We start from the raw sequence: 13663 nt of genomic DNA, 5'->3' as shown, positions 1-13663 counted from the left end.
GGAAAAATGAAGTTAGGAATCATATCCCAGTCACCCCCTCCATCTGGCCCATCAAATGCCCCACCCGCCCACCCCCCCAGGCTGGTGCAGACAAACCTTCAGAACTTGGAAGGTGCCTCTTTCCTTCCTTTGGGTCTCAGGGAGAACACAGGCGTGCATGCCTAGTTCACAGGAGCTGTGTCTCCGCTCCTGATCTGACTCCCCATTTCAGCTGAGAGACCCTCCCTTGTCTCTAAGAGAGCAGTCAGAGCTCTGCTGAAGGGTGGAAAAGGGGACAATATGACAACCATGATATCGCCCGGGGTCCCCTGCCAGGAGCACTGGGGACTGGCATGCCATCTACCCAGCACACCCCCACTCATCATTTCATTCATTTATCAAGTATTTACCAACAGCCCACCAGGTGTAGAGTTCTTATTCAAACACTTGCCTTGAACATCAGAAGGGAGATGATTGGGCCAAACTGACCCTGGACCTTTGCTCAAGCTCCTCCCCCAGACCCAGGCCTTCCCACCTTCCGCAGCTCTGGTCCTGCCTGTGCAACTGACCCCTCCTTTAAGGCCAGCTGCCATCCTGCCTCCTTGGCCTCACCTGCCCAAAGGATCTGGTCAAGAACAGCCTGGTCAGTGCCTGGGGCCACAGGGGGCTCCCTGGCCTGGGGGTGTGGAGCCCGCTAAGAGGGAAATGTGGGAGAATGACGATGCAAAGCACAAGGCCAGCAACGGGTGGACGAATGTGCCCTCGAGATGCAGGCTCCAGCAAGGACAGCTCCCCTCACTGGGGGCTGGTCCACATCTTGGTAGGGACCCCTCTGGGAGCCCAGGGATGGGGACTGAAGAGACCCTCTAGGAATTCTTGTTAAATGGACACAGGCTAATCTTCCCAGAGTCTAGTTTGGTGAGCACACCCATGTTCAGTAATCCTGGCCTGACAGAGCAACTGATATCCAGGCAGCAGGTGGGAGGCCAGGAGGCAGCCCCAGGCCTGGGTGGGGGATACAGGTCAGGGCAGGCTGTCTCCAAAGGCTGCAGCCTCCCCGGGGCTGGGTGGAGCAGCCCTTGGCGGGCCTCTCCTGGGCCCTTCCATAGGCTACCTGGTGAGATCTCATATGGGACAGGGGTGCTCGGATGAGTCCCTTGTTTAGTGCCTCCCCCGGCCCCATCTGCATGACTCCTTGGCCACAAAAGAGACCTCACACTGCAAGGCTGAGGGCTCATCCTGAGCAAGGGAGCCCAGGAAGACACAGCCACCCTGAGATGCCAATGGGGGCCGTGGCCTCCCCCTCACCTCTGCCTGGCTCCCCATGAGAGAGCCATCAGAACACTGGTGGCCTCCCTTCCGTGTTATATCCCCAGCACCTGGTGCCACAGAAAGAAAGAAAGAAAGATGTGCTGGAGAGAGAGGTAGAGGGAGATGAGGCAGGTGGGCTCAGCTCCCCCCAAACCAGAGGGACCAGTGGAATAAAATCAAACCAGCTTTAATACCAATATAGTCTCTCTTTTAAATACCATGTTCCCCAGGGCAGAGCACAGGGGCAGGCTCTTGGCAGGAAGAGTGGAAAGGAAATGTGGAACCAAATGGAATGGATAGCCCCGGGCCCGCCCCCAACCAGCCCAGGGCCCCTGCCAGGGGGCACTGGGGACTGGCTGCCCGCTGGAGAGGGGGAGGTGACATCAGCTTCCTCTGGTCCAGTTATTGCAGAGGTGTGGGGTAGGCACCCCTACCCTCCCCAGCCCCCAAACTCTTCTCAGGATTTCTGCCCTTCAGACCAGCAGAGCTGGGGCCTGGGCTCCTCTGATCTGGGAGGGGTCCCTCTGCCTAAAAGAACTGCCGCTAAGGCCTGGGGCGGGCGGGGGATACCCCTGGCCAGGCCGGCCCACTGGCTCAGTAACTGCTCTGATGGCCCGTGAGAATGTAGAGGTTGCTGTGAGCCCCCGGCTTGTCGGTGGGAATGCTCTCAAGGATGATGTCTCTGGAGGGGAGAGAACCGGAGGTGAGCAAGGTGGGAAGACACTTGGGCACCTCCACCTGGCCTGGAGAGCGTCTGAAGGGGAGGCCGGGGCACTGTGTCCTACCTGTGGGCCCCAAGCACTCGGAAGATCCTTGTCTCATCTGTGATCTCCTGGGTCACCTGGGAAGAAAAGGGGCACTGAGGCCACCCCAGCGGGTCCTCTCCTAAAAGGTGGGGACAACTGGGTGGGGAGCCACCAGGTTCCCGAGTCTCACTCACCTCATTAGTGTCCAGGCTGCGGCCTTGCATCCCATGGCTCCAGAAGGCCAGCACACTGTCCTGCAGACACACTAGGAGGGGCCAGGCAGCCATCAGCCCTGCATCTGCCCTGGGGACACTGGCTCCCCCAGCTACACCCTGGACCCAGGTCTGGGCCACAGAGGTCCTCACGGACTGGGCCGCAGGTGACCAGCATGGCTCTCGAGAGGGGCTGGGGGACCTGCCTCCTTGTCCCGCTGCCAGCCCCGGTCGCCGGGGCCACATCATGTGCTCCAGGCCAGGGGTACTCCCGCCCCCACCTCTGTCTGCTCACTTACCCACAGTCTCAATGGGGAAGTCAAAGGTCAGCACAGGCGCCAGCGTCGCCGTGGGCTCGCCCAGCAGGTTGACGATCCTCACGCAGCCTGCACAGGGGGCGGGCTGGTGGGCGGGGCGGGGTGGCTCCCTTCTGGGGAGACAGACCCACCTGGCCTCCCTCACCACCCCCTTCTAGCCCCCAGCCCTGATACCAGGAACACTCACGGTCAAAGCAGACTAGGACTGTGTCCCTGTCCACCTGGATCACCTGCTGGGCTGAGCCCGGAAGCCCCTCTGCAGGCAGAGAAGGGAGACAGCCTGGCTGAGTCACCAGCCCCGCTCTGGCCCCAAGAGGAAGAGCTGGGGGTGTGCATCAGCCAGCTTGCCCCACACGTGCGTTGCACAACAGCCGGGTGGGGTCACGATGCCCAGTCTCACTGCACAGCAGGGGAACTGATGCTTGGCAGGAAAGTGACCCATCACAAGGGGCAGGGCTGAGGCCCAGGGAGGCTTTGGAGGGCAGAGGCTCTGGAGTCAGGAGAGCCAGGCTTCATGACCCAGCCACTGTGTGACCTCAAATCTCTGGGCCTCAGTTTCTTCATCTGTAACCCAGGCACGACGATGCCTACCTTGCAGGGCCATTGTGAGGATCAAGAGTAAAATCCCATGAGACCCCTGGCTGGGGGTCTGGGCTACCGCAAGGACTTGGTCCAGGGCACCTTCCCCCTTCTTTACCCACTGCCACTCACTCTGCTCCCCTGAGCTGTCCCAACACCCAGTGTCCTGCTTCCTTGCTCAGAATGGAGGCCTCTGGCACCCGCCTTCCCCAGCTTGGCTCTGTCCCTGCAGCCCCTGCACGGTTGGTCAGGTTTTCTTTGCTGCTGAGCTGAAGAGAGGCTGGGAGCTTCGGGTCCCCAAGGTCTCCATGGAGCCGTAAGCTGTGAGGAACTTCCCCCTCCCCCCTCCCTCTCTCTCTCTATATATATATCACACGCACATGCACACACTCACACACACACTCACATACAGCAGCCTGGCCCTCCAGCTCACCGGGTGGGAGGAGGATGTCCGGCGTCAGGCCAGCCTCCAGCGGCAGGACATGGAACAGGACGCGGCAGCCGGGCCCCTCGGGGCCCTCGGCCCCCACGCACACCTGCGGTAGCTCCTTCCCATCCAGCACCAGAGGCTCCAGCATCCTTGCTGGGCTGGGCAAGGGGCTGGAGAAGTTCTGGGGGCAGCAGGGGCGCTCAGGTCTACATTTCTCTTCCCAGAAACCCTGCCACCCGCCCGGGGGTCCCCCCACCGGCCCCGCACCTTTAGCAGCAGGAACTTCTGCAGTGGCTCATACCACTGCAGCAGCAGCAGACCGGTGGGCAGTGCGGCCAGCAGGAAGGTGCTGCCTGTGTGGGGATTCCGCACTGCAAGAGAGAGGGGGTGGGCCCGGGGCTGTGCCCACCCGCGCCCACCGGCCCCGCCCACCTCCCCCAGCTCTTACCCACGCGACACTGCAGGCAGCCTTTGGTGTCAGGAATCTTGGTGGACAGGGCAAAGCGCCTGTGGGGTGGCAACCAGGGCAGGCGTCACGGGTGCCACCCTGGGCAAGGCCCCCTGCAGAGCCCTAAGGGGCGGGTACTAACACCTTCCCCGCCTCACAGGTGGCAGACTGAGGCTCAGAGAGGTCAAGCCGCTGGCCCGAGTGTCCGAGGAGCCATGAAGCTGTGAATCGCGCAGGACGTGACGCAGTGCTCATGGCTCCAGCACCCCCTATACAGCCTGGAGCGTGTGCATCCAGTCCAGGGGTTTGGATCACAGAGCTACCTCTCACCGTGCGACCTGGGGCAAGGCACTGAACCTCTCCGGGTCTCAACTGCTTCACCTGCAGCCTGGGGATAACCGTGGTACCCCCCTCGCAGGGTCGCAGTGAGGCCTAAACGAGTTAACTCAGGGGAGGAGTGTGCAGCAGAGCCTGGCACATCAGGTGCCCTCACAAAAGGCTAACTTTTCTCATCCCGTTATTATTACTTTCCCACCTATTTTCAGTCATCGGAAATACTTTTTAGGCAAAGGCAGGGTGTAAATAAAGAAATAACTGAAAAAACGAGGGTGTGGGAGGGCGGCAAGCTAATGCAGCCTCCAGCTCCTCCGGCGGCCAGAGCACTCAGGGCCAGTCCCCACCCGACACACGGCAAGTCACAGGTGAGCAAGCCGGGCGGAGGAGATGAAGACTCACAAGAAAACGGCAAACGCCCTGCCCTCTCCTGCTTCAGCTCAGGCTATTCCACGGGGTGGCCAGTGGGTGCCGAGGGAGAAGTGGGGTCCCTCCTTCGGTTACTGGCTGTCCCCCAAACCCTCAGCGGACCTTCCAAACCTGCTTCTTCCTCTGGGGAACAGGGCTACATGTCAGCAGCCCTGCCACCTCCTCCCAGTGACCCAGCCCTGTCTGCACCCTCTGCTGGGATGTGGGCCCCGCCTAGGAAGCCAGCGCCTCTCTCTCCGCCTCTGTCCTCCCTCTTCTCTCTCCCCTTGTTCCTTCCACTCTCTTTCCCAGCTGGCCTTCAGATGGGACAGAGGCGGATATTTTTTGTTTTTTTTTTCCCAACAGTTCGAGATCTCTGCTGTGATACTGTGATTTCCCAAACACACACCCAAAGCTGCCTGTGACTTGGGCCTGTAATGGGCCTGTTTCCTGCAGGTCCTGGGCCAAAGCAGAGGTTGGCTTCGGACTGAGGTCAGGAAGCCCCAAGGCCACGGGGCTCCCGATGTGGTCCTCAAGCGAGCCCCCTGAATAATGGCCCTGGGCCCCTCATCTCCCCACGGCCCGGCCTCCCCCGCCCTCCCCACCGGCTTCCACCACCCACCTGGTCATGACGATGTCTAAGCCCACAGCCCGCCTCCCCCCTCAGAACTCAGCGCCACCCCCCACCCCCTAGCCCCCGCCAAGGGCTGAGGCCCCACTTGCACACTTCAAACTCCACGTGACAACACTGAATTCTGCTCCACCCACAGCTGACGACAGCTCCATCCTTCCCATTGCCTAGGCCACAAGCTTGGAGTCCTCCTTGACTCCCCTTTCTCTTCCATCCACCAACTGTCCGGAAATCCTGTTGGTTCAGCTTTCAAAATAAAACTGGACTCCGACCGCTTTTCTCCCCTTTCACGGCCTCCCTGGCCCAAGCCGCCATCATGTCCCACCTGATGGTGCCACAGCCTCCTGACGGGTCTCCGCGTCCGCCCGCGTCCCCTCTAGTCTCCTCCCAGCTCAGCAGCCAGAGTGACCCGTGAAAACCTCAGTCACGCCACTCCTCTGCAGTGGCCCTCAGGCTGCTCTGAGTCAGGGGCAAAGCCCTCACTGTGGCTACAGAGCCCTCAGAGGCCAGCTCCCTCTCACTCCATCCATCTGGACTCACGGGCCTCCTTGCTGATCCTCATACAGGCAGGCCGGCTCCAGCCCCCCAGATACCCTCAGGACTTGCTCCATCAACCCCTCCGAGTCTTTGCTCAAAAAGCACCTTCTCAGTGAGGTCCTTCCCGACCACCCTGCTCTTTCCCACGGGGCACTTTCCCCTCCGTGTCACCACCGCATAGACTCCTTCTCATGTCCTCTGTTGTCTGTCTCAACAGGAGAGTCTGGGGAATATAAGGGTCTCCAGTTCCCAGGTGTCTCTCACGCCCAGGACACTACCTGGCGCATACTAGGTGCTGAATGAGGGACTTTACTGCCCCGTAAAGTCTGACCACACAGTCTGCTCTCTGGGGGTCTCCCAGTCCCTCCCTTTCCCTCCAGCTCACTCTGATTAGTTCCCAAATCCTGTCAATCCCACTTCCTAAATATTGCTCGAGTCCATCTAGTTCTCACTGCCCTACACTGCCTTGGGTCGCTACACCGGCCTCCTTTCCAGGCCCTCTCGCCACCCTCCCCCTCCATTCCTCCTTCCCGCTGTCACCAGAGCGGCCAGCAGATGCTCCTGTTTCCATCTGCCCAGACAAGCCCCTCTCTCCTTCCCCCAGCTCCAAGAGAGGGCACGGGACGCAGGCCTGGGCCCTGGCTCCTCATCCCCTTCCACAGTGACTAGCCCAGGGGTAGGCACGGACCTAAGCTAGGCCAGTGAGAACTGGCCCTGGACTTTTGTGGGAATTACTTGGAAACAGAGGTTCCAGTTCCATTGGGTTGTTAGCTAGTGGAACGCTGGCCTGGACCTGCAGGCAGCCATCAGTGGACAAGAAAGCCTGCGTGAGAATGAAGGTGAGAAGAGGAAAACAGAGCCAGGAGATGCAGGAAGATGCCTGAGGATGCCATTTAAGCCTGGATCCAGCTGGACATGCAGCTGACCCTACTCCTACACGGGCCGTTAAATTCCCTTTTGTGCTTAAGCCGGTGAGTTGAATCACCTGCAACAGGAAGAATCCTGATTGACGTACAGAGGGATCCTTCTAAGATGCTCCAGGTCCGCTGCCAGTCAAAGCCCAGATCCTGGGCTTGGCCTCAACGGCAGGGCTCTGCTGCCTGCGCAGCTTCCTCTCGGGCTGCTCCCCCTCCTCGCTCGGGCCACACACCTTTTAACTCCCCCCTCGCCCACGAGAATTCACACCTGTTCCTCCCACTGCTAGAAGGCTGTTCCCTAACTCATCTGCCTGGAAGACCCCCAACGCTCTGTCAACTCTGTGAGCTCGCCTGGCCTCTCTGAGGCCTCCCCACCCCTTCCAGCTCTCCCCCTGCCGCACCTCAGTCCCAGGAGCTTACTGGCAAGAACTCATTTGATTTGTCATCCCTAAGACCTGCCGCATAGTAGGTACTCAGGAAACATTTGCCCCACAGCCTACCCACCGCAGCTCCCAGAGCTTGCCAGGCACGTTCACATGCCCTGTCTCCTTCCCTCCCGACAGGCCTGGGTGCAGGGGGAGGGAAGGCTACCAACTGTATTGACCTATGAGGAAACCGGGCCTCAGAGAGGCCAAGGGACACGTCTAAGATCCCAACAGTCTCGGTACCAGGCAAGGCTGCAGTCAGGCCGGGGCTCTGTCCCTTTGCCTCTCCCTCCTCCCTCCTCCCCGCAGGGCCAGGCTCCCCAGGGTCCCTGACCTGGGGATGATGCGCTGAGTGAGGCGATTGGTGGGGATGGAGAGGGGGACCTGTTGCTGTAGCCGCCGCTGCTCAAACAAGCCTGGGAGGTCGTGGGCCCAGATGTGCGTGGATTTCCCTGCGGAGGGATGGGACGGAGGGGAGAGGGGCTCAGAGTGTTGGTGGATGGGGCGCTGGCCCTGCCCCCACCTGCCCCAACTGTACCTGAGAGCGACAGCAGCAGGTTGTTCACACAGTAGAGCCAGGCGCAGCGGTGTGAAATCAGCTGGAGGCCACAGAGCCGTAGACGGACAGGGGTCAGCACCCCAGACGCCCAAGGCCCTCGGCCTCCCCCGCCAGCCGGCCCTCACCTTCTCCAGCGTATCCTCATGCAGTTCGTGCAGGTTGAGGGTGTAGATGCCTTCCTCGGCCCCCACCACCAGGAACTGGTCTGCAGGTTTGGGTATGGGGTCAGAGGTCAGCCACGTCCCCTGGCCCAAGCTGGGGATTCCCAGGCTCCCGCTTCCTCCCTGCCCCTGGCCTACCCCGGGTGACAGGGTGGATCCAGGTGACAGCAGCGTGGATCCTCAGGGGGCAGCCATTGAAGACCTTGGAGAAGCAGGCACCCATCTGGAGAGGAGGCAAGAGGCTGATGAGGAAGCACCAGGCTGGGGGGACGGGGCGGGGGGAACCGCAGGTGGTGAGGCCGCAGGCGGTGGAGCCATGTGCAAACACTCACGTGCACCTTGGGGGTCGGGGGGAGCCCACGGCACGATGACCTCTGGGAGGGAAGAAAGGAGTCAGGGCCACACCCCCAGCCTCCCATCTCCCCGACCCCCCCCTACAGCACCGCCTCACCTCATGACCTTCCCGGTGCTTCACGGTGGCCCAGGCAGTGGAGAGCAGCGGGGGGCTGCCAGGGCCTGGGAGAGGTGCAGGTGCGGTTCCTGCAGGCACAGACCTGCCGTGAATTCCCGTCCTGGACCACTCCTTACCTCCCGGGGCCTGCCTCCTGGTCCCCCGAGCCTGGGGCTCACCTGGCAGGCTGGATTGAAGGTCCTCAGCTGGAGGCTCAGTGGGGGATGGCTCCAAGAACGGGGCCCTCTTGATGGTTCCTATGGTGTCATCTGGGGAGTCCAGCTCCTGGCAGGAGGGTCAGCGGACCCAGCCCAGCTGTTAGCAGGTGACCCTGTAACCTACCCCCACCCCAACTGCACCCGCTATCGCACTGCCCCCCATCCCCATCCCCATCCCCATCCCCCACTCCCCTCCTCTCCGTACCTTGAGTTCCAAGGCTGGCCGGATGGTCAGGCTCCTGTCGGGGACAAATCAGAGGGAGACGAGGGGTGAGATGTGACTGGGTCCTGAGCCCAGCTGCCCTCCACCTCCTCCGGGCCCTGGCCCCTCACCTTTCCTCCAGGGCCTCCTGGACTGACTGCAGCAGGCTCCTGGGTAGGGAGGGGAAGGGATCAGAGGTCAGCCTTTCCTCCTGCCCCTCCCGCCCCCCCACAGCTTCCCTCCCCCTCACTCACGAGCTCAGCTCCTCCTTTCCCAGCAGTGTCCACTCCTCTTCCCACTGTGGGGAAACCGAGTCAGAAACACCGGGAGGGAGGCAGAGAGACAGACAGGCAACGTGAGAGAGTGCTGGAGACATTGTGGGAGAGAGAGATGGCAGACAGACAGACAGACAGACAGATGGAAAGTGAGATTGGTAACAAGCAAGAGGACTGTGAGAAAGACAACAAGAGGCGGAGAAAGTGTGAAAAAGGGCCAAACAGACAAACAACGAGAGAGAAGGAGACAGAGACAGTGAGAGAAAAGGGCAGGGAGGCACTGAGATTGTGGGGGTGAAGAGAGATGCCGACAGAGAGAGCAGAGATGGTGAGTCAGCCAACCCAGCAGTCACAGCGACTGAGGCAGAGAAGAACGTGCCAAAGGGGGCGGGGGCGTCCTCAGACGAGTGACAGGCCCACGTTTTAGAAAGGCGTGGTCACCCTGCCACCCCCAGCTGACTGCCCAAAACAACCTGCCCCAGGAAGGAGCCCCCAGGCTTCCGGCTCCCTGGGCGGACGGGCCTGCTTGGACAGCTCTCCCGGGCCGAGGGCCAGGCTGCTGCTGCTTCAAGGCTCCTGAGTTTGAGGTGCTCTGTCACGCGCACAGCTCCCCAGCCCAGCCCTGCGCCCCACCCTGCCACACCGCCAGCCCCTCACCGGCTCATTCAGTGGGTCTGTTTCCTTCCTTCGTGGGGCGCCAAATTTCACCTGGTGAACTGGAGGGCCCAGATCCAGGGGTTAGGGGGCCAGAGCCTCAGGACCGACCCCTAAACTCACACCAAATCCACACGCACAGCCCCCCAATCCACACAGCCCCCCACCAAATCCACACAGACCCCAACAAATCCACACACAGCTGCCAATCCACACAGCCCCCCGCCAAAGCAGACTCACACTGGATCTCCGAGGGGGTCCTCTCGGCTGGGCCATGCTGCCCCCGGGAGTGAATGGTGTCGGGAAACATGTCGTAAGTCTACGAGAGAACACAGACAGTGGACACATGTCCACGCTCACCTCACATCAGGTATTCCTTGAGCTGCTTTACACACACTGACGTGTTTGTTTTCACGAAAAACGCCCTGAGGTTATTGCCAGATTAAATGGCACCCTCGTTTCACAGATGAGAAAACCAGCAAAGAGAGGCAAGTAACTCGCCAAAGATCACAGAGAAAGTAGAAGATGGCTTAACTAGGGTCATGGTCACGCTGGGCCAAGGGCAAGAACCTATCACAGTGGGGCGACAAGGAGGCAAACCGGCTCAGGGAAGATTCCTGATGGGTGGGCTCGACCAGGCTGAAGCTCCATGTGCTGGAAACATACAAGCTGAAGGGACCTTGACTTCTGTCACCTCTGCATGCCTTATGACCAGACCAGGTGAAAACCCAGTCCCCAGCTGCTCTCGCTTACCTCCAGGTCACAGTCTTCTGGGGAGGGGGTTCCCAGGTGGGGGTCATTGGCCTTGTCCAACAGCTGTGTGAGGAGAGCCCGAGGCAACTGCTGGGTCGTGAAGGGGTGCTGGAGGGTGGAGGGGGTGCAGGTTGGTCCCTGGCCTCTGGGTCCCTGCTTCTGAGCATCGAGCCCCCTGCCCCACCCCCCACCTCCCACCTGCAGGAGCTTCTCTGCTGTTGGCCTCTTCTTGGGGTTCTTGGTCAAGGCAAGCTTGAGGAAGTGATGGAAATACTGGGTCCTAGTGGGTACAAGAGACCCCACCCGCAGGCCCAGGTTAGCCCTCAGGCAGGCCGTCCTGCCACCGCTCCTGAGGAGTCTGCTGGGCCTGCCCAGGACGGAGCCAGCCTGAGACCAAGGGCAGCCGGCCTGAGCAACACTGCTATTGCGACACGGCAGCGCCTCCGTCATCAACCATCTGCCCTTCTTCTTTGTCCACACTGGTCCCCAGCCCAGAGGCAGGGCCCAGGCCCCTCCCACGGATGGTCTGTGGAGGCCCAGAGAGGGCAGGGCCCTCGAGGCTGCACCCTGGGGGGTGGGCTGAAAAGGGGGCCCCAGCAAGGGATGGGGGCCCTCACCAGCGCGTCTTGTCTCTCAGCTTTGGCGGCTGGAAGCTGCTCTTTGACATCAGCATCAAGGCCCTGTGGAGACCACAGGTCAGGGGTCGAGGGTCACAGGGCTCTTGGGGTCAGGCAAGGGGCAAGTATTCAGCTGACCTCATGGGGTGCAGGTGGAAGAGAGGGGGCTGCAGCTCGCCCAGCTCGATGGCGGTGATGCCCAGGGCCCAGATGTCACACAGCTCATTGTAGCCACCTTTGCGCTCCACGGCGGCCACCTCTGGGGCCATCCTAGAGGCGGGGTCACAGATGAGACGGCCGGGTGCCCCACTGTGGCCCCCACCCCCTCAGCCAGAGGTGCAGCCTCACCAGTATGGAGTCCCAATGAAAGACCTCCTCTTCGCCACAGACGCCGTCAGCTCGCCTGACACCCCAAAGTCAGCTGCAGGGAGAAAGAGCGGCTCTCATCCGACCTCTGGCTGCCACTCCCCACCCACATCCAGGGCTCAGGCTCAGGATGCACCTGGCAGGACTCAGAAAACAGGCAGCCCAGGTTCAGCCACAACTGCCACAGGCACAAGGCAAAGCCAGGTCCCCTCCTGGGAGGGGTCAACCACCAGGGGTCCCATGTTAGACTCCATACGGACCCAACCACATCCAACTTCCAGCAGGAAGGGAGAACTGTTCCACTTTCTAAATGGGGAAACTGAGGCTCAAGTGGTAAAATGACTTGCTCAAGGACAAGCTGCACTTGAAAGTAGGCTCTAAGACTCCAGGAGCTCCCATAGAACCCTCACCCTGATTGTGTCCCCAGGGTACTGACCCAGCTTGACATCTCCCTGGAGGGTGAGGAGAAGGTTGGCTCCCTGTGGGAATGGAGGAGAGAGAATCCCATCTGGTGCCCTCGAGAGCCTCCTCCTCCTCCCTCCCACGATGCCCTTGGCCAGACCCCTACCTTGATGTCTCTGTGGATCTTCCCCTGAGAATGCAAGTGGTGCAGCCCCTGGGGACGAAGAGGAGCCCCTGAGAGCAGCTACCCAGTATATCCCACCTCTCCTGAACCCCGTCTCAGGACTGGGGCCCCCCACCCAAGCTGCTTCCTCCTCCCCTCTCCCCAAACAGGAAATGACTGAGCCAAAAGGGAAATGGGCTGCTTCCGGCAACACGGCTGGGGCCCCTTCCCTGCAGGACCCACAGCCCCTCAGGCACCTTTGCCTGAGCACTCCACCCACTCCACCCCCCAACACACACACTGGCCAACTGGGCTCCCTGCCCTGCTCCAGGGGACTGGGGGTGTGAGTAGCCCTATGGACCCAGCTACCTTCAGTGCCTCTCGGCAGACACAGGCAATCTGCCGTTCCTCCAGGGGCCCGGTGGCTGAAATGGGAGGGGTAAGGGCTGGCAGGGGGGTCTGCGGGGATATGCTGACCCTCCCAGGCTCCACCCTGTGTGGGGTAAGCAGCAGGCATTGCTGGTGAAAGGGGAGTTGGCCACATCCCCTCCCGACATAGGCTGGGATATACAGCCCAGAAAAGGACAGCATTTCTCTCAAGGTCACACAGCTAGTGAGAAGTGGAGAGGGGCCCAAATCCAGGGCCCCAGCTCTCCCCTCCTGCCCTGCGTTGCGGTGGGGATGGGAAGAAGGCTGTGACCCTCTGTGGCCTGGAGTCCTGGCCCTCACCGTGGTAAATCTCCTGCAGGGACCCCCCTCCGCAGAACTCCATGCAGATCCACAAGCGGTCATTCCTGGGGTAACACAGAGCTGGGGTGGGCACATGGCAGGGCCATATGGGGGCTGCCTGGGGGCAGGCAAGGGGATAAAGCAGCCTCACCTGAGGTAGCTGCCAATATAGGCCACCACATTGGGGTGGCGGCACTCACGCAGGATGGTGATTTCCTGCTGAAGGGAGCTGATGTCGTCCCCTGGGAAACACAGGGCATCATGAAGGGGGCCGCCTTAACTCAATGCCCCCATCTGCAAAATGGGCACAGAGTGCCTCCTCTCTCCAGGGCAGACAGGTGCCAGCGGACAGTACCTCCCGGGGCCTGCCTCTCAGGGGGTCTCGGAAATGTCAACTCTCACACCGCGCCCGCTCTGCGGCCCTCTGCCCTCCCTCCAGCGCTGAGGCCCTGGCTCCGGGCCCTCACCTGGGTCTAGCTTGACTATCTTGACCGCGGCCAGTTCGGACGTGACCGTATCGCGGGCCTGCAGGGGCGGAGGGGGTGAAGCGAGATGAGGAGGGGCGGGGCTGGGGGCCGGATCCCGCAGCAGGGCGCGGAGCGCGTACCCTCCTCTCCTCTCTTCCGCCCGTCCCGCCGCCCGGCGCACCTTGTAGACGTCGCCATAGGTCCCGGTTCCCACGCGCTGCAGCAGCTCGAAGCGGTCCCGCGGATCCTGCAGCGACACATCCTGCAGCAGCGCCATGGCCCGGCGCCGGGCGGGCGCGAGCTGCGGAGCCGCGGAGCCGGCGCGGGGCGGCGCGGGGCGGGGCGGGGTGGGACCGCCGAGGCGGGCGCCGGT

At 61.6% G+C, this 13663-nt stretch overlaps 1 protein-coding gene across 2 annotated transcripts; it reads right to left on the bottom strand.

The window, feature by feature from the left end:
- Nucleotides 1-1461: 1461 nt before the first annotated feature.
- On the bottom strand, nucleotides 1462-13634 carry MAP4K2 (mitogen-activated protein kinase kinase kinase kinase 2). Of its 2 annotated transcripts, none has more exons than XM_082626531.1 (32): nucleotides 13472-13634; nucleotides 13291-13348; nucleotides 12975-13065; nucleotides 12824-12888; nucleotides 12464-12519; nucleotides 12098-12145; nucleotides 11966-12008; nucleotides 11512-11584; nucleotides 11302-11433; nucleotides 11164-11226; nucleotides 10745-10826; nucleotides 10547-10654; nucleotides 10034-10112; nucleotides 9797-9855; nucleotides 9119-9162; nucleotides 8996-9034; nucleotides 8868-8901; nucleotides 8624-8729; nucleotides 8445-8533; nucleotides 8332-8367; nucleotides 8132-8216; nucleotides 7958-8037; nucleotides 7812-7872; nucleotides 7608-7725; nucleotides 4023-4081; nucleotides 3842-3945; nucleotides 3578-3755; nucleotides 2753-2821; nucleotides 2548-2634; nucleotides 2231-2301; nucleotides 2076-2131; nucleotides 1462-1972 (listed from the first exon to the last, which is right to left on the bottom strand). In XM_082626531.1, exons 1-32 carry the CDS (start codon nucleotides 13565-13567, stop codon nucleotides 1885-1887), a joined length of 2457 nt encoding a protein of 818 aa, XP_082482657.1. In that variant the 5' UTR covers nucleotides 13568-13634; the 3' UTR covers nucleotides 1462-1884. The 2 variants fall into 2 exon arrangements, with proteins under 2 accessions (XP_082482657.1, XP_082482656.1); XM_082626530.1 differs by having other exon boundaries at nucleotides 8326-8367; nucleotides 13472-13633.
- Nucleotides 13635-13663: the final 29 nt, after the last annotated feature.

This window comes from Mesoplodon mirus (genome assembly GCF_964341445.2).
Source record: "Mesoplodon mirus genome assembly, chromosome: 7".
Lineage (NCBI taxonomy): Eukaryota > Metazoa > Chordata > Mammalia > Artiodactyla > Ziphiidae > Mesoplodon > Mesoplodon mirus.
Note: the sequence above shows the minus strand (reverse complement) of the source record. Positions and strands in the feature narration are given on the sequence as shown.